Source organism: Cupressus sempervirens, chromosome 7, assembly GCF_028749045.1.
Source record: "Cupressus sempervirens isolate cs-2001-9-10 chromosome 7, ASM2874904v1, whole genome shotgun sequence".
In the NCBI taxonomy this organism is placed as follows: domain Eukaryota; kingdom Viridiplantae; phylum Streptophyta; class Pinopsida; order Cupressales; family Cupressaceae; genus Cupressus; species Cupressus sempervirens.
In genome coordinates, this window is record NC_143124.1 from 618,759,179 (window position 1) to 618,778,738 (window position 19,560).

Below are 19,560 nucleotides of genomic sequence, written 5' to 3' on the forward strand. Positions count from 1 at the left end.
CAGCTTCCTCCTTCTCTTGTGCCAGCAATTGGAGGGTAGTTGCAGCAGCATGAGTAACTTTAAGTCCAAACTTGGAGAAGGTGAAAAACCCCTCCTCCAAAGCTTTGACTCTTTCCTCCAGGTTTCTGTAATGCTCCTCCACCGTCACCGTCTCCTTTTTATGCTCCTTGACCTTCTTAGCAGCAACCTCCTTCATTTTCTGTCCCTTTGGTTTATCCTGCAGCACCCGTGAGTTAGAAGAAATCTTTGAATTTTCCTTGACAGGGGAAGAAATGGTAATTGGGGAGTTATCCTTTTTGCTCATCTCATCACAAAAAGTAAAGGGTTTAAGTGAGAAGCTAGCTGAAACATGGGTTGTCTCAGTATTCCTTTCTTTGCCATCCGACACTTGAGTTTGAGTGTCATCCATCAAAATGTTCTTAGAATTGAAACTTTTTTCCCCCTCCTCATTATCATCATCCTTTTTAGAGTTGGAAATGCTTTCCTCCTCCCTTCTGTCACTGTTATTGTCTGAGCTATCTTCTTCAACTTCCTCAATAGGGTATCTAATTGACTTCTGCTTACACTCAACCAATGTTTTCCTTAGAGACATACTTAAAAATGCAAAATAACCTATACACAATTTTAAGGTAAAATGAAGTCCACATGTAGAGACTTTCAGTGTGACAAATTAGAGACTGCAAAGTCAAAGCAATCATCTCCTCGATGCACTTGTTAATATACATTCTACTATGAAATTAATAAATGAATGTTTTGATTCTTTGATTGTTTTATTGTTTCTTTATGGTTCAATAACATGCCAATTATATATCTTTCTATTGATATAACCATTACACCTCATATTAGTGCAAATGCTAGATTTATTTTATCACTTTGAACACTTTGATTCTTTGATTGTTTTATTATTTCTTTATGGTTCAATAACATGCCAATTATATATCTATCTATCGATATAACCATTACACCTCATATTAGTGCAAATGCTAGATTTATTTTATCACTTCGAACATTTTGATTATTTGATTGTTTTATTATTTCTTTATGGTTCAATAACATGCCAATTATATATCTCTCTTTATCAACATAACCATTACACCTCATATTAGTGCAAATGCTAGATTTATTTTATCACTTATAATAATTTTTAATTTTAATTTTTTCATAAATCAAAGACAAAAATCTTCAGTCATTCAATAGGAGGTTCAACTAGTAAAATTAGAAATAAATATAAAACTAGAAATAATTTATTAAAATCTTAATATACATTAAAGTATAAGATGGATTCACCTCATAACCCTAATAAGTATGACATTCATTAGTACCATTACTCATAAAACAGATGTAAACAAGTGCCACATAGTGGCTTAGTACTTGCCTTTAGTTTTAATTTAATAAATTTATTATAGTATATAAAATATTTTAATTTAAAAAATGTTATAAAGTTATATTTTTCTATAACAATATTAGTTTAAATTTAAATTTAAATTTTATTTAAAAATATAATTATTGATCTATATGTTCTATTGCATTTCTTAAATGATAATATAATATAATTAATATCATTTTAAAATATTTTTAATTGAACGACAAAAAATTTATAAAAAAGATAATAAAATTAAAATATAAAAATACATTAAAAAATTAATAAAAAAATATTTATATATAAGAGCTAAATGAATTCATACATAAAAATACATTTTTTAAAGATCGCTAAGAGACCAAACCTAAGGTTAATTATTATTATTTGTTGTAGTTAATTATTTTGATTATTAATTAATCTTGACTAGATTTGAACCCAAGACCTTCCAATTTATAGACTCAATTCACCGTCGTTGTGTTGTAGGTTCTTGCCTTTAAACATTAATACATTCACATTAATAAAAAACAAAGTATTAGTTTTACACTTATCAAATTTGATCCATATGAGAGCTAAATAAATTCACCCAATCAAATTTAAGAAAAATATTTTCTAAAAATTGAAAAGTCAAAAAATTTGCATAATTCTACCTCAGAAATTATAAAAAATTTAATCACTAGTTAAACTTAGCCTACGGCAAGTACTAATATCGCAATCTTCATATAATTAAATTTTTTTTTTTTTTTTCAAAAGATGATATGTTGCCACAGAGCCGAGAGTATCCTGCATATGTACACTCCTATGCAGAGAAAAGTATTGGGCGGGATTAATGAGGTCTGGTAATGCCAGGATGCTCGAATCTGATCGGTGTTGCTGCAAATAAATTGCTAAACCTTCATTTTGCTTTTGGTTCTTTCCGTCGTAATGAATAGCATTGGCCGAGTAGTCCTGAAATCAAACAATTTGCCCTCTCACTGTGCAATCTGGAGTGCCCCATTTTCATCCGGGGCTGGCGGAGGCCGAGGGGCACCCTTTCCCTCGTACAGAATCATTGGCAAACCGCCAGACGAGAAAGCAGAAGATGAATTACCACAGTCACCATTGCCTGCTGGAAGAGGCGGCGGAGCCGCATTGCCTTCACAGGACAGAAGAGCCGCCCCTGCGAGCGGCGATGGTAGAGGACGAGAAGAAACGGAGGATTTAAATGAAGCATCCCCACAAACTCCATCATCACAACAACAGGTAGAGGAGACGGATGAACTTTACAGCCATCCACCGCAAACGCCTGTAAAATCGGTCTTTATGAAACGGACATCAGAACCTTCGAAGCCCTGGGAACCTTTAGGGCGGGGGATGCCTGCACGAGAAACACTAGGTGGGCAACGCACGCCCATAGGCGAAGAAAACCGCCATGCCCGGCCTGTAAGAGGGGCGATTCAGGGCGTGGGGCGTCAGGCCCTTAGACGGCCTGTAGCACCCGCATCGGCAGTTCAGAGGCTCACTGGTGAAGATGCTGTCAAGCAAGCCTTGGATATTTTGAAGAAGCGGGCGGAGGAGAGGGGTCTTACTGAGGGCCCTACGGATATGAGGGGCAGGGGGGCAATGAGAGGTAGGGGTAGTGGCAGAGGCAGAGGCAGAGGCAGTGGTCGTGGACGAGGGGGACGTGATGACGAGATGCCTGATATGGAGGATGAACCAGATGCCCTGCTTGTGGGCGACGATGCTGTAGGAGAACGTTTTGTGAAAAGAATTGGGGAGGATAAATGGAAGGAGATTGAAGAGATTATTGAGGACGTTTCCTCGGATATTCTTCCACCAGAATCAGATGAGGATGATTATGTAGAGGCTCTTCACACCAATTTATCGGTAAGGTCGACCATATGCTTGTGTTGTTTGTCAGTTTGATTCGTTTTCTTTCCGTATGCTGTTAGTAGTTCGTGGAGATTGGAGGGAGGTACCGTATACATTCATTGGATCTGATTGAATCCATAGCAATCCTTTGATATTGGCTGAAACTTTGCTTGTTTTCTTTTCTGTTAAACCCTTAAACCCATTCACATTTGGAGATTTTGTTGTAGGGCTATGGCCAAGGCAGATGCCAATTTTGTGGTATTAATACTTTTAAAAGTTGGAAGCAATGCATTGATAATCTCATCTTTCTTAGCCACATCTGGTATGATCATGCAGTCATTACTTAAAAGAGAATAAATTTGTAGCAGTATTCCATGAATAGAATTGAAAGAAACAGACTGCCTCTTCAATGTGGGGTACTTTATCCAAATTCAGTGGAATCCTCAGACCAGAATTCACCAGATCCTGGATATCTACGTTGGGCAATCACTGACAATGTCTACAACATATTCAACAAATTTTCCCCAGATACTAATGGCACTAAAGCTTTTGATGCAGGAATACGAACTCTTAAGTTGCACTAAGTTGCACATCTTCTGATATAAGGCACAAAGACAGAAGGATTTAACCAATCTTCAGTTCCGCTGCTGATTATGGAAGGCTTCAGGCGAGAGAGAATGATTAGGACAGGAACCAAACTTGGATGCAAGCTTTTTCCCAGCTTATTTTATCTCCTATATTGGGACACACCTTCTAACTGCTTTGATGCATCACGTAGCTCCTTTAGAAGGAAAGGATGTAATGTTGGTACCTTCAAATACAATTTTTTTTTATCATAGCATTAACTGTTATCTAAAATGCAGTTGGCTGAGTAACAATCTAGATTCCTGAAACAAGAAAATTGGAATCTCACATAGTTTTAAAACACAGAAAACAGAAACAAATCAGTGTCGCTGAAAGCTTTAAACAGGATTAAAGCTATTCAGAATCTATTACTTGACAATTCATTATCAAGACATTCTCCCGATGGCTGATACAGACTACATATTTATCTTGATGTAAAGTTTTGAACCGAATGGGCCAATTACATATGAAATAATCAGTAGACTGTATGAGAAATACCGGTGGAAAAATTCAAACCTAGTCATTGCACGACGTGCTGATTCTTGTTTATGGCCATTTAGAAAACCAATCATACGATGAACTAAAGCAGTGAAGGCAACTGTGGCACTATTTTGCGCTTCCCAATAATGTGAAGAGAATGAGTATATTGCAATTATAAGGACTTCTGCACAGAAGCCTGAAATATCTGTGGACAGATTTTTATCATGAAAAGCAACCTTCAGGGCATTAAATGCATGTACCATGGGCACCACACCTTCATCTCGCTGCTTAGAAAAGTTTTGAAATTCTTCATTTACCATATGTGTTATGTCTGGCAGAGATCGAAAAGGTACAGAATACATGATTTATTTTCCTCATCCAATCTTGGTGGATCACAGTTTGAGTCACAATTTCCAAAAAGATTATCTGATTTTGACAAAAAAGACTTTGCAAATCAATCAACCACCTCAGTGCTGAAGGAAGAAGCTTTTTGGGTGTACCGTCTGGCTCTGAATGTAAAATTGCAATAAATGCACCTGGAATCCTTGCACTCCTCCTCAACAGGTCATTAGCAGTTTGACCCTTTGCAGTTGTCCTTTCCATAAGTTGTTTCATCCATGTTTCAGGCATCTGATTTAACCTGAAATTTGAAACCATGAGAAATATCATATAAACAAACATAGTTCAAAAAAAATATAGTCAGTTCAGCTCATAAAAACTAGGCTCTGTAACAAAAAATTAATGAGAAGAGAATGAAGAGGAAATTGTAATAATGTTTTACTTTCAACAAAAATATATATAAAAGAATCACAATTATTATAGTTGATCAAGCATAAAATTACAGAACCGGCATATATATATATATATCTGTTTGTAATTTTTCCTGTGCGATATATCAGGGTTTTGTTGTCGGGTCTTCTTACCTAAAACAGGCTAAGGAAGTCCTAAGCTCAACAAAGAGACCAAAAATGCTCTTATCTTAGGATTTCAGCTAAGATACTGGTGCGTCTGGAAAAGTTGCAGGTGTGGGTGTGGGTTCTTTTGGGTGTGCCGGTGCTTTTGGGTGCTGCACTGGTGTGCCCAAAAAGTTGTAACGAATACACCAAAGCCAAAGGTGCATTGGTGCTAAGTTTGGATACTGTTTTTGATGGGTGTATGAGGTTGATATGAGAGGTGATGGTCGAGTTGCCTATCTATTTAGCTAATTCATTGAATAGCCTGCGGTTGGAAGGGCAGAAAACTACTGCGATCAAAATCTTGCTGCTGGTTGACTGGGAAGAGAAGAAAACTGCTGCGATGGAGATTGTGGTGGCCGTGAGCCTGAGTTTGACTTTGAATAACTTTTTGCAGATTGTACTTCTCTTTTGGAGACATCAAACCAGTGTTTAAATTTTTTACAGGAAACTTTTGATAATGGCTGCTTCGATGCAGCTGGTCTTGGGAGTGACGCAGGGCAGAGAAGGGTTCTTGAACTGAATGCTCTTGGTTGACGTGGTGCAAAGTAGGCAATAAAGGCATGGAATAGTGTTGCAGGGAGTGGAGTTATATTAATAGTAATATTATTATTTTTTGATTGGTAACATTATTATTTATTGAAACATTGGGATCACATGTGGGGGACCCCATCCCCTTGGGAGAACATTACATTTCTATAATCCATTGATCAGACATTAATGCCTCATTACATTATATAGCCTGCACAACACATCACATCATACTGAGAAATTTCCTGTAGTCAGTCAACGATCCCTTGTCACTCCATAGCTCCTTCCTCCTTATCCCTCCAACCCTTATCTCTCCATAGCATCTCCTTATCCCTCCAAGGCAATTAACTGCCACCACCTTATGTCTCCCAATGCTAACGACAACACTACTCCATCTCAGCAAGGCGCGAATGTGTCTGAAACAGAGAAGGGTTGAAGATGTGGCACGAATGGCGGAACAGGCTGGCAATGGAAGTCAGCAGTGGCGACAGGGGCAAGGCCGGAACAGCTGTCAATCCAGACATCGGTCACCTCGTGAAACGCACATGGGAGGCAGCAACTCTCACGTGGGACGAACAATTTGAAACAGCAGGCAAGAAGTTTCAAATGCAAGACCTCAATCAACTGACGCTTGTGACATAACTGTCATGCTGCGGGGTGAACCCCATTAATAGTAATATTATTAGACTTATTGTAATAGTAGTTTAATTTTTTTTAAAAAATCTGCAGCAATATATAATCTAATACTTTGAAATAGAGGAATTCAAAGGCAATAAAAATTAGATATAATAAAATAGATTATACACACACACACACACACATACATACAATATACACACACATGCACCCAAATGGACCCAAAATAAGAAAATAAAAATTTCACACATCTGCGTATCAGAACCCTGCACCCGCATCAGCATCAGAACCAGAATCGGTAACTTAGGATTTCAGTGAAACAATAATGGATAAGTTGCACACAACCTGCATGGAGCTCAGAAAATTAATTTTAAGACTTACACAACCACACACAAAACAAATACAAAATTAACCCAAGAATACAGAAGCAGGTGTCCCTGTCCCCAAGGCATTTCGGGAATGGCAGGATGACAAGAACATCCCCTGTCTGGGAAATTACAGTAAATGAGGGAAATGTTCCCATGTCATTCGAGGATGCCTAGCCCTCCCCAGGATGGCTGGGGGACATTTGAGACATCACAAAGACAGCTAGGTGTCCTCCAAGGCTGGGGAGTATCCTAGTAGTTGTGCCATTTTATATTATTGATTTATGCGGTTTCTGATTTTGGACTGCTGTTATCAATCATATATAGCCACACTTTAGCAGATTTTAAGATAATTCCTATGTTGTTTGTAAGGGGTTTAGCCATTAAAACTACTTAAACAATTATTCTAGCCACCATACTACTGTTTAGAATGAGGTTTTACATGAATTATGACTGCCACAACTTCATTCCTGCTTGCATACAATTTGATTTGCTCAAATTGATGAGGTTTTTCTGCTCATTTTTTTTGAAATTCACAGGAAACGTTCTAGGAACTTGGGGGCTTTGGAAAAAATAATCGGGGATGCCCATACATGTTAAAGTTTGGCAGATTTAGATTTAGGAAATTTTAATTTTAAATTTTTGTTTCATAGATGCATAATGTAGTGCTTTCCACTTGAAATGGTATGATATATCTCTATTGTAACTTGTAATATTGATTTCTGTGTGTTTCGAGTTACTCTTACAATGAATATGAATATGATATAAAGAGGCATGTCTCCCGTAGAGACAAGTCTCTTCTTAATATCTTAACTCACATTGGTTATTGCTTTAACATATATCACAAATGATACTTGCTTAATGTATTATCATAGATAATACATACATACATATATCTCATATATATAATATACATACATACATACATACATACATACATATATATATAGAGAGAGAGAGAGAGATAGAGAGAGAGAGAGATCAAATGGTTGAGGCCGATAGGCCATTCAAACATTTGATTTCATCGATTCAAATCATCCAATGAAAGCTACAACATTAACAATACATCCTAGGGACCGTTGGGGATGCCTTGGAAATCCCCGAGACAGATGGGCGTCCCAATTAGATAGGCAATGTTAGCACTTGGAAAACATTTTTCTTGTATAAAACTTTTAAATTTTTTTTTTTTGAAGTGGTCTCGTCCTTCCAAGTTCACCCTAACATGCGTATTGTTGTTTGGCACTTAATTCCTGCTATTTGTGGTCCTCTGATTAGTATTTGACAATATAACATTAAGAATCATGAAATTTAGAATGTTGTCACAATCGTGCTACACGCTTAGAGACGATTTGCAAGGTGTTGTTAAAGTCTGAAAAGTGCATTACAGACCTAGAGCAGATATTTTTATGTCAGTTTGTGGCAATACATTAGTGTTGGGTTGGTCTTGGGTTGATTTGGGTCCTTTGTGGAAGATGGGGTGAATATTGGAGGTTGTATCAAGGTACCATCTTACTGTAACAGACCTATATCATGATTGGAACTGTATAGCAGACCTTTTTATATTAATGTCAATCCACTCACAATGAGTTGGAAGTGTAGTTTTAGGTGTAGTTTCAGAATTAAATTATAATAGTTTGTTTCAATTTGAAAAATAGGCTATTTTTTGACAGTGAATTCTTAATTATGTTTTTTGGGTTTGTTTCAATATTTTATGTTGTTATTATAATATTACATGCACGCTGACAATAACTTCAAATTATGAATGTATATTGAGCATTGAGTTTGACTATTCAAATGTTGTAAGGTTCTATGATGTTTAAATGGCATGTTTATCCATGTTTTCATATGAATGTTGTTAAGTTTGTAACCAGATAATCCACAGGTCTGAATGTGTAGACTGAATGTGCAGACCGCACTTGATCTTCTCATCTTAAATATCATATGTATGGCATTAAGTATATTCCTATACTCTTCTTGTGAGGCGGAGACTTCTTAAAGGGTTGTTGATATTCAATACTAATCTAACACATTGTGTTAGTTAGTGATTAATATGAATTATCTTGCAGATCATCGATTCCTGGGAGAGGTTATATGTGCCAACTTAGGAAGGGACGTCCCTTTGAGTGACATGCCCTTTAGTCATGATATTTAGGGAGGTTATTGTTGTAGTTTTGGGTACACAAGTCTGCTCCTTCAAGCAAAAATATCCAGCCAATTTATTGTAGAGATAAAACTACTTTCAGATCAGAATAAAGATTGACAACTACTTCATCCATCAGAATTTAAGAAGTTCATTCCAATAAAGGATAGATTTACAAGTCTGATCAAAGGCACAGAATTTACAGAAACTTTACATGGTATCAGAGCTTTGGTAGTCAAACCTAGGCTCTGCAAAAATTCAGTAATCAGACTTCATATATATCTAGCAACTATCTCCTATCTTCAATGGCATACACAATTAGACCCGAGGACAGGTTTGATGGGAAATAACACTTTGATGCTTGGAAATTTAGAATCGTGATGATTCTTCAAGAGAATGATGTAAAACAATTTGTTGATAGAGCATCCAAACAACCTCCAGTTGAACCTCATAAATCTATTTGGAGCAGAGGAAATAGAAAAGCCATTCAAATCATATTAGATGGAGTAAAAAATGATATCGTACCCATGCTTAGAAAACATCAAACTACATTTGATATGATGAAAGATTACGAAATGCATATGAGGTCAACAATGCAACTAGGGCTCTTGCACTGAAAAGGCAACTAAATCACATTCAGATAAAGAAAGGAGAATCAATGAATTCTTACTTCCTAAGGGTTGCCGACATTAGAGATGAAATGTCAAGTATAGGAACCCTTATTAGTGACACAAAATTAACACTAATGGCTATAGATGGATTACCAAATTCATGAGAGACTTTTGCACAAGGAATAAGTGCCAGAGATAATCTTCCTGATTTCAACAGACTTAAGAACGATTGTCTTCAAGAAGAATCCATAAAACTAAAGAAAGGAGGGAAACTGAAAACAGAAGATGAATAACTGCATGTCCTTAATACAAACTCCTATAAGGGCAAGAATAAGCATTTCAAGAAGAAAAAGGGAAATCAAAAGAATGGGAAACCCAAGAAAGATCTATCCAAGATAAAATGTTTCAAATGTGAAAAGTTTGGACATTATAGATCTAATTGTCCTGAGAATGCTAAACAACAAGCAAACTATACAAATGTAACTAGGGAAGAAGATACCTATGATCTTGAGAATCGTGTATTGTATTCATCACTATCAAATGAAATCTCAAATAAAGCATGGGTAATTGATAGTGGATTTTTTAGACATATAACGGGATACAAAGAAGCACTAGACTCTTTATCAGAAAAGGTTAATGGCGAAGTTACCGTTGGTGATAATTCGACACATTTTGTTGAAGGAATTGGAAATTACACCTTGAAGCTAAAATCTGGAAATTCTCCTCTTCTCAAAGGTGTACACTACGTACCAAGAATTAAAAGAAATCTAATCTCAATTACAACACTAGAAGATGATGGGCATAATGTTGCATTCGTGGTCAACAAAGTAATAACTTGTGCAAAAAACTCCTCAATCAAGAAAGCAAAGTTGATTGGTCAGAGATAAGGATATATGTATGAATTGAATACAGAAACTAGTCGACCTATTCAAGCCTTAATTCATGAAGTTGTAGACATAAATGAAATATGACACAGAAGATTAGGGCATCTAAATTTCAAAACCTTGTCAACTATGGAGAAGATGGTTACTAGGTTACCTAAACCAAATAAAGACCACTCAAGCATATGCAAAGGATGTGCTCTGGGTAAGAACACCAAAAGTCCATTTCATGATAGCATTAGAAAAACAAATAATGTTTTGGAATTAATTCATTCAGATCTATGTGGACCTATGTTTGTTCCTTCTCTTGGAGGATTCTGATATTATATTTTGTTCATAGATGACTTCTCTAAGAAAACATGGATTTACTTCTTAAAATGTAAAGAATCAGAAGAAATCCTAAAGAGATTTAAAGAATTCAAAACATTAATTGAAAACTTATCAGGACATAAAATTAAAACCTTTAGAACTGATAATGGAGGGGAATACACCTCAGATTTGTTTAAAAGGTTTTGTAAAGAATCAGGGATTAAGAGGGAGTACACTGTTCCTTATAATCCAGAACAGAATGGGGTAGCAGAAAGAAAGAATAGAACAATTATAGAAGCTGCTAGAGTATGATTTTTGATCAAAATCTAGAATATTATCTTTGGGCAGAAGCCTCTTGTACTACCGTCTATATCCAAAACAAAAGCCCACATTCTTACATTAGAGATAAAACTCCTGAAGAAGTATTTACTAAGGTCAAACCTAATATAAGTCATCTTAGGATTTTTGGGTGTCTTGTATATATCCATGTTCCAAAAGAAAAGAGAACTAAACTAGAACCCTCTGGGAAGAAAGATACTTTTGTAGGGTATAGTGAAACATCTAAGGCATATAGGATTTTCATACTTGGACAGAAAAGTATTGAACTTAGTAGGGATGTAATTTTTGAAGAAAATCTAGCATTCAAAAGAGCCCTAAGTTCTGAAGAACCTTCTCCTTTACCTAGTTCTAAAAGAAATAGTGAATCTGGGTCCCAGAGGGAGAACTTAAAAGAAATTGAAGATGAAATTCAAAATCTAAATCTTGAAGAATCTCAAAATTCAAAGAAAAGACCACTTTGGGCCATTAAAATAGTCGAGGCAGCTCAAGACTTTGCTGCACCTTCTGGAACAGTTAGAGAAAGCAAAAGACCTAAAAGATTCTCTAGTTATATTGCAAACATGAGTGATTTATCCAAAACAGAACCAACCAATCCTTCTGATGCTATTAAACATACAGCTTGGAAAGAAGCTATGACAGAAGAATATCAATTTATTATGAAGAATGATGTTTGGGAAATTGTTCCAAGACCTAAACGAAAATTTGTTGTTTCTTCCAAGTGGATATTTAAAATAAAGCATGCCGCTGACGGTAGCATTGAAAAGTATAAAGCTAGATTTGTAGCTAGAGGATTTTCTTAGAAAGAAGGGATTGATTATGAAGAAATCTTTGCTCTTTTGCCAGATATACCTCCGTAAGAGCGGTCTTAGCAATTGCAGGATCGAAGGGATGGAAAGTACATCAGATGTATGCAAAAACAACATTCTTAAATGGAAAGATTACAGAAGAAGTATATCTGGAGCAACTTGAAGAATTTGAAACTCATGATCCTAACATTTTTGTTTGCAGGTTCAAGAAAGCTCTCTATGGGCTTAAACAGGCTCCAAGGGCCTGGTATGAAAGAATTGATAAGTATCTCACCGGCTTAGGATTCTCCAAGAACGAAGCCGATCCAAATTTATATTATAAAAGAGATAAAGATGATATGATAATTCTAATACTGTATGTTGATGATTTACTAATAACAGGTGATGATCATCTTATAGATCAATGCAAGAAAGATCTAACTAGAGAATTCGAGATGAAAGACTTGGGACTCCTTCATTACTTCCTAGGACTGGAAGTACGACAAAATTCTGACAGTATCATACTTAATCAAGGGAAGTATACATCAGACATTTTGAAGAGATTTGGAATGTGGAATTGCAAGTCTATGTTTTCTCCAATGTAGACTAATCTACATAAACTTAAAGAAGCAGCTGCAGAATCACCTTCTATAGATTCTACTCTTTACAGACAGATGATTGGGTCCCTTATGTACTTAGTAAATACAAGACCTAATATTTGCTATGTTCATAATACCTTAAGCCAGTTTATGTGTGAGCCAAAGGAGATTCACCTAGTTGCAGTTAAATACATTATGAGATACTTACAAGGCACTTTTAATTTTGGACTCAAATACGAGAAGGTTGGCTTAGATTTACATGGATTCATTGACTCAGATTGGGGTGGAAGTGTTAAAGATAGGAAAAGTACTTTAGGATGCTATTTCAGTTTAGGATCAGCAATGATATCTTGGATATGCAGGAAGCAGTCTTCAGTAGCTCAAAGCTCTACATAACCCTAATACATTGCAGTAACAATGACCTCTCGAGAAGCAGTTTGGCTAAGGAAGTTACTTGTGGGATTATTTGGGCAAGCCATGAATCCTACGATTATTCATTGTGATAATTAGAGTTCCATCAAGCTTTTAGTGAATTTAGTTTTTCATGATAGGTCCAAGCATAGTGAAATTCCTTACCATTATGTAAGAGATATGGTAGATAGGAATTCTGTAAAATTAGAATATAATTGCATTGCAGATCAGACAACAGACATTCTCACCAAACCTCTATCTAGAGTGAAGATAGACCACTTGAGGAGAAGACTTGGATGGTTGAATTGTAATCCATTTGTATTCTTTGAATTGTTAATAAAATAAATTTGTTTGTTAGGCTATTGAGTGTTATGGGCTCCACCATCTGTATTCATTATTTAAGAGGTGACGATCTCTGAGATAATGAACACTTGTATAAAAGACATTATGAGAGATGACGATCTCTTAGATAATGAGCTAAACAGTAGGGTTCTACTGTAAGATCATATTGTGATGTAGACATTGCTATGTCTATGAGTCACAATTTGGATAAAGGAAGAATTTTATTATTCTTCAGAGTTTATCTTGTGTTTTGGTAGATCTTAACTCAGGATCATGTTGTGATATAAGAATACTAGTATCTATGAGTCACAACTTGGATAAATGAAAAACTTAAATTGTTCTTTAGATTTATCCTGTATCTTATCACTAGTAGCAGTGATTTGTCATATCGCAGGTTTAGTAATATGACATTGTATCATGTGTTCTATGATACCACATACTCAGAAGATTGAGGTAGATATAGAGTATTAATTCTTTCTTATTCATCTTTATTGATGTTGCTAGATATGATATCTCTATGTATGATTATCAAGTTAAGAGGGAGTGTTAAGTTTGTAACCAGGTAATCTACAGGTTTGAATGTGCAGACCGCACTTGATCTTCTCATCTTAAATATCATATGTATGGCATTAAGTATATTCCTATGTTCCTCTTGTGAGGCGGCGACTTCTTAAAGGGTTGTTTGATATTCAATACTAATCTAACACATTGTGTTAGTTAGTGATTGATATTAATTATCATGCAGATCGCCGATTTCTGGGAGAGGTTATATGTGCTGACTTAGTCATGATATTTAGGGAGGTTATTGTTGTAGTTTTGAGGACACACAAATACATTTAAGTCTGCTCCCTCAAGCAACAATATCCAGTCAATTTATTGCAGAGATAAAACTACTTTCAGATCAGAATAAAGATTGACAACTACTTCATACTTCAGAATGTAAGAAATTCATTCTTCAGCAATAAAGGATAGATCTACAAGTCTGATCAGAGGCACAGAATTTGCAGAAACTTTACAAATGTAATGTATATGCGAATTTCCCTATATTTCCCTTTGCTGCTGTCCCCAAACTTGGCCAAAAAAATTACAGTCCCAGAAACTCGTCCCCATCCCAAAAACTTGGGGTAATGCTGGTTGAAACTCAATAAAGTTATTGTATTGCTCAATTAGAGGTTTTATATATTCTTTAGCTCATAATGAAAATAGTATGGTGCAGCAAAAACATGGTGGTAGACTTATAAGATAGCCTTTAGCATCACAAGAGATTGAGGATATCCTCAAGCATAGGAGAGAAAACTCAATTTGCTAACAAATCCATAGGAAGCATAACATGACTCGGCTGAATTCTTTTTCTAAACTGATTCAAGAGTGGAAGGACGAAGTCATGGATCTCCTCCTTTGCCTCCCTACAGTTTGCATTCATTTGTTGATAAATTAAATAATCCTTCGCACTTTTTTATTATTTCCCCTGAACTGATTAAAATGTTTTCAAATAAATGATTAAGTTTCAAGTGCTGCATGAAAATGTTCTCATGATTAATTCATGTATTGATATTGGTGCTATCACGTATTGACACATCTCTCTCTCTATAATATATTTTGAAAATGTCATATGGCCCTCCTGAAGCGCATCGCCTATCCTCATCCCCAAAATGTAGTGGAACATAGAATTAACCTTGTTGTTTGGCAAACAACTATAGTACACCACCTGTCATGCCCCCCTCTGGTCAAGGAATGTACCAGATCACAGCATTAATAAAAGCATGAACATGACCCTAGGATGTAGACCGGTTGCTAAATTGGAGGACACAAATGATCGATGCAGGTTCAATCCTCATCCATGAAAGATCTGGTTTACCCAGCCACACCAGTGCGGGTCCCCTACAGGTTATTGTGCAGCCTAGAGGATTAGTCTCACCTAACCTGGACTGAGTCGGCAACAGGGTTGCAAGCCATGGGGGCACCTCTGAGATAACAAAAAATAAAAATAAAAGCATGCTTACAGCCTTATTGATTAAATCAAACTGAAGCCTTCAAACTGTATTCTAGACAGCTGACTAAAAGATGACAGTGATTTAATTAAGAGTTGTTTTTTATTAATTTGAAAGATATAATCAATAAAAATAAATAAAGAGTATCCTAGAATATAAGATAATTTAACTGTTATTCAAGAGTCAAAAGTTGTGACTCTTTCAAAAGGGCAAAATTATGAAAAGGCACAACTCCTTCCTCATATGGGAATATATAAAAGGGACAAGGATTCATTTGGAATGGGCATCCAAAAAGGATCAAGGAAATAAAAAGAAAATATGTGAGAAATCTGATTGTGAAAGTTGTGTCCCTTTCAAAGGGCAGAAATAATAAAACGCTGCACTCGTTCAAGGGTGCTAATGGTGAAAGGTTGTGCCTTTTGCTAAAACGGAATCTATGATAAAAAGGTGAGACCTCTTCCTCACATTGAGACATATAAAGAGAAGGTTCCTTTGAGGAAAGGGGAAGATTGAAATAAATAAGAAATGGAATACACAGCAGATTTAAATACATATATTGTGGTCTTGAAATATATGCATTATACTGTAATTCAGATTTAAATGACAGTCCTCATTAATTTCTTTTATATGTATATACATTACTAATACATGAAAAACCAATATAATTAATGGCCTAGCACTTAGTCTTCCACTTACATCTTCGAAATTATTGGAGTTGGTGTAAGGAGAAGTAGAGTTATTCCTCACAAGTTGGGTATGTCCCAAGATGAGGGTCAAGGACATGTATTTCTAAAGCCTTGAGGGAGAAGTCTCGAGATGGGTATGAACATGTGTTCCTGAAACCTTGACGAAGCCTGCTTGTAGATGATTTCCGAGCACCCTATCACAATTATTCCACCAACCTTTGTTAGAGTTAGGAAAGTAGTGAGGATGAATCCAAAATATAATTGGTTCTTTATCACATTATGAAGAACTAGATATTTAATAATCTCAATAACTTAACACATAATAATGTTTGATGATGTCTGTAATTATTGGGAAACAAGTAGCCTCCTCCTAGTAGGGGGCATTACAATCGGTATCAAAACTTCGATCCTGCTATCCTATAGGGTAAAGATGAATCAATGAATCATCCTCAATATGAAGGAATTTAACAGCAATTGTTTTCATGTGATGCTCTGTGTTTGCTTCATACCTGATGTATTTCTACATATCTTCCAATGCAAATGCAAATTATGGTGCTGATATCCTCTCAATACAAAACTCTAGTTTGTTCTCTAAACAATTACAGGGGTTGAACAAACACAATAGCAAAACTTAAACAATTACAGGGGTTGAACAAACACAATAGCAAAACTTCTATAAAGAGAAGAGGAACATCAATACCAAGAGAGGACTAATTCAACCTCAAGAACAAAAGGGAAGACCTCATTCTTTAAAAGGATTGCAAGTGTGTGTGACCATTATGTGGAAAACAAACTTCTGATTGATTCACATGAAGAGATACTAAAAAAGGTTGAGAATTGATATAATCAAAAAATTGAGGATCGAGTATGGCTATGGACAATGGACATATATGTATACTAAGCTACAACCATATTAAGTATTTGTTAGAAATAGGGAATACTAAGAGGGGGGGTGAATCGGTACTCCCAACACTTTTTACCCAATTAAGGATTTTAGCTATAAACCATAAACATGCATCAACAAGTAAACTAAATAACAATTAAGAACATCCCACAAAGGAATTCATAACATCATATTTTATTAACTAGGGAAACCATAGGCAAGGGAAAACTTTGGTGGGGATGGTACCCACAAAATGATGCACTAATAAAAAACTAAATTGCCGGTTCTTCCCCATTTTCCTTTAGATACTGGTACGATACGTATTGGAATCCGATACGTCCAAAAAACCCTGTGGAATCAGATAGGGTTTGATTTTTACATCTTTGCAAAATTTGATGACGTGGCGATTTGACTGCGATTCTAATTGATTAGGTGGCAATTTGACTTAGGTTTTTAGTGTTAGTGTTTGTCTTTACCGTGTTGTTTCTCTCGCAAAAGCCCTAATGTGGATGGGGAAAAGTCTTTACATCCTCCGCTGCAGAACAAAACGAAAGCTTGGAAACTGCGTTGTTAAAGTTTTTACAATTACCTCGACAATGACAATTGTAGTTGGGAGGACGGGAATTGTTGCTAACGTCAATTGGGAGGACGGGAGTCGCTATAAAGTCGACTGTTATCAAATTGTAAACAAAAACCTTGCCACGGGAGTCAAAAATTTGCGAGCAACGAAAGTCAAAAAATCTAAATCATATTCAAGCTTGTGAGCGGACAAAAACCTCTAAGTTATGTAAAATATTTATGTTTTAAAGTTGTAAACTATGTTTATTGTTTTAAATTTATTTGAAGTTCAAGAGTTTGAAATATCATATCTAGTATATGATATTTAAGTTTTTACAGTTTGTATATAATATTTAAGTTTTTAAAGCTTTTTTAATGTTAGGTAATATTATTCAAGTATTTTAAGTTTTTATAAAATTGTATATAATATTTAAGTTTTGAATTGTAAGTTATTTTAATGTTAGGTAATATTTAAATATAATATTATATAATGTCTAGAGTATTAAAATGTTAATAATGTATATTTTTATTGTTTATTAATTTAATATTTATATAATAATATTTGTATTGTAATTTTAATGTTATAATAATATAATGTTACTATATATAATATATTTATTATTTAATGTCCAAAATAGAAATTAAATTTGTTTATTTTTATATTTAATAATGTATTATTTAATCATTATTATTCTTTTTTTAACTTGTTGGTTGTTGGCTTTTGTAGACAACATAATGACAACTTCTTCTACTACTCGACTCAAATTCAAGACCGATTTGAATTCACCATTATGGAAATAATTCACAATAAAAAGCCAAGTAAAAGGAGGTGGAACATTTGATTGGGAATGCAATTTATGTCGTGGAGAAAACTAGCTCCTACATCTGTGTGAAAGCCCATTTATGTGCCATTCCCCAAATGGGTATCAAAGCATGCGTAGAACCAGATGAAAAAGGATTACCACCTCAACAAATAGCAGGTTTCATTAGAGAGCAACAAGAAGCAGATGCAAGAGTTGGACGTGCCACAAACCATCCTTTGTTGAAACGGAAAGGAAGTTGTTCAAGGCCCCCACCTTCTCCATCTCATAGTGACTTTCTTGATATCATAGTAGAGAACCACCCGTTCTTGGGCAGAGTTGAAGAAGAACCTCTTATTGGGAAGAGAAGCAAGGGGTCATTGGAGAGAGCATTCTAGAATGATGCTAGGGAGATTGTAGATCAAGTTGTTGGAAGATGTGTATATGCAAACGGTTTGTCATTCAATGTTGTATGCTCACCATATTGGCAGGATATATTGAGAAAAAGCAAATGAGGCTCCGCTAGGGCGGATAGGGCCAGGTTATGAGAAGGTACGCACCACCTTACTAGCAAGTGAGGTAAAAAACATAGACAATGCATTGACTCCCATTAAAAATTCATGGAAACAAACAAGGGTGTTAATTATTTCTAATGGATGGAAGGATACCAAAAACCGGCCATTGATAAATGTGCCCCAAAGGGGCAATGTTTCTAAAGGTTGTGGATTGTGAGGGATAGGTGAAGGATGCACAATTTATTGCTGATATCCTTATACAATGCATCCAAGATGTGGGTCCCAAAAATGTTGTCCAAGTAATAACAGACAATGCAAAGAACTGTTAAGCTGTAGGTATGTTGATTGAGAGATGTTTTGAACACATCTATTGGATACCTTGTGCTGTCCACTCTCTCAACCTAATGCTACAAAAGTTGGGTAGGAAAATAGATTGGATCAAACAAATCTACGCCAAGGCTGAAGAGATTCAGATGTTTGTCACAAATCATAACATGTCACAAGCCATTTTTAGATCATATTCACAGTTGGAATTGTTGAAGGTAATTGAAACACGTCAAATTTTCAATTCAACATTTCACTAGTAATATGAACTTACCCTATAAATTTGATAATTATATCTTTGTATTTTAAATTTGAAATTTAATTCTTGAATAGGTTGTTGAGACTTGATTTGCATCCAACACAATTGTCTTGAGGCGACTTGTGGTGGTGCAAGAGGCACTTGCTGGCATGGTTATTGGTCAAAGTTGGTCTGTATGGAGGCAATCCAATTCGGAAAGGGCAACAAATGTAAAGAGAATGATCCTAGATGACATGTGGTGGGAAAGAGTGGAATATCTTCTTATTTTCACCGAGCCCATCATGAGCATGATCCGTTTTGCTGACATGGATCACCCATGTTTGGGAATGT

The 19,560-nt window shown here is 35.6% G+C and overlaps 1 protein-coding gene across 2 annotated transcripts in view; it reads left to right on the top strand.

Annotated features, from left to right (window-relative positions):
• The first annotated feature begins 2,137 nt into the window (after nt 1-2,137).
• Nucleotides 2,138-19,560, top strand: part of LOC149548225 (hydroxyproline-rich glycoprotein family protein) — a 117,940-nt gene continuing 100,517 nt past the window's right edge. For both annotated transcript variants that reach the window (XM_089792272.1, XM_089792273.1), the window contains exon 1: nt 2,138-3,223. In XM_089792272.1, the coding sequence (XP_089648398.1) occupies nt 2,282-3,223 (942 nt within the window). In that variant the 5' untranslated portion in view covers nt 2,138-2,281. The remainder of the gene's footprint in view (nt 3,224-19,560) is intronic.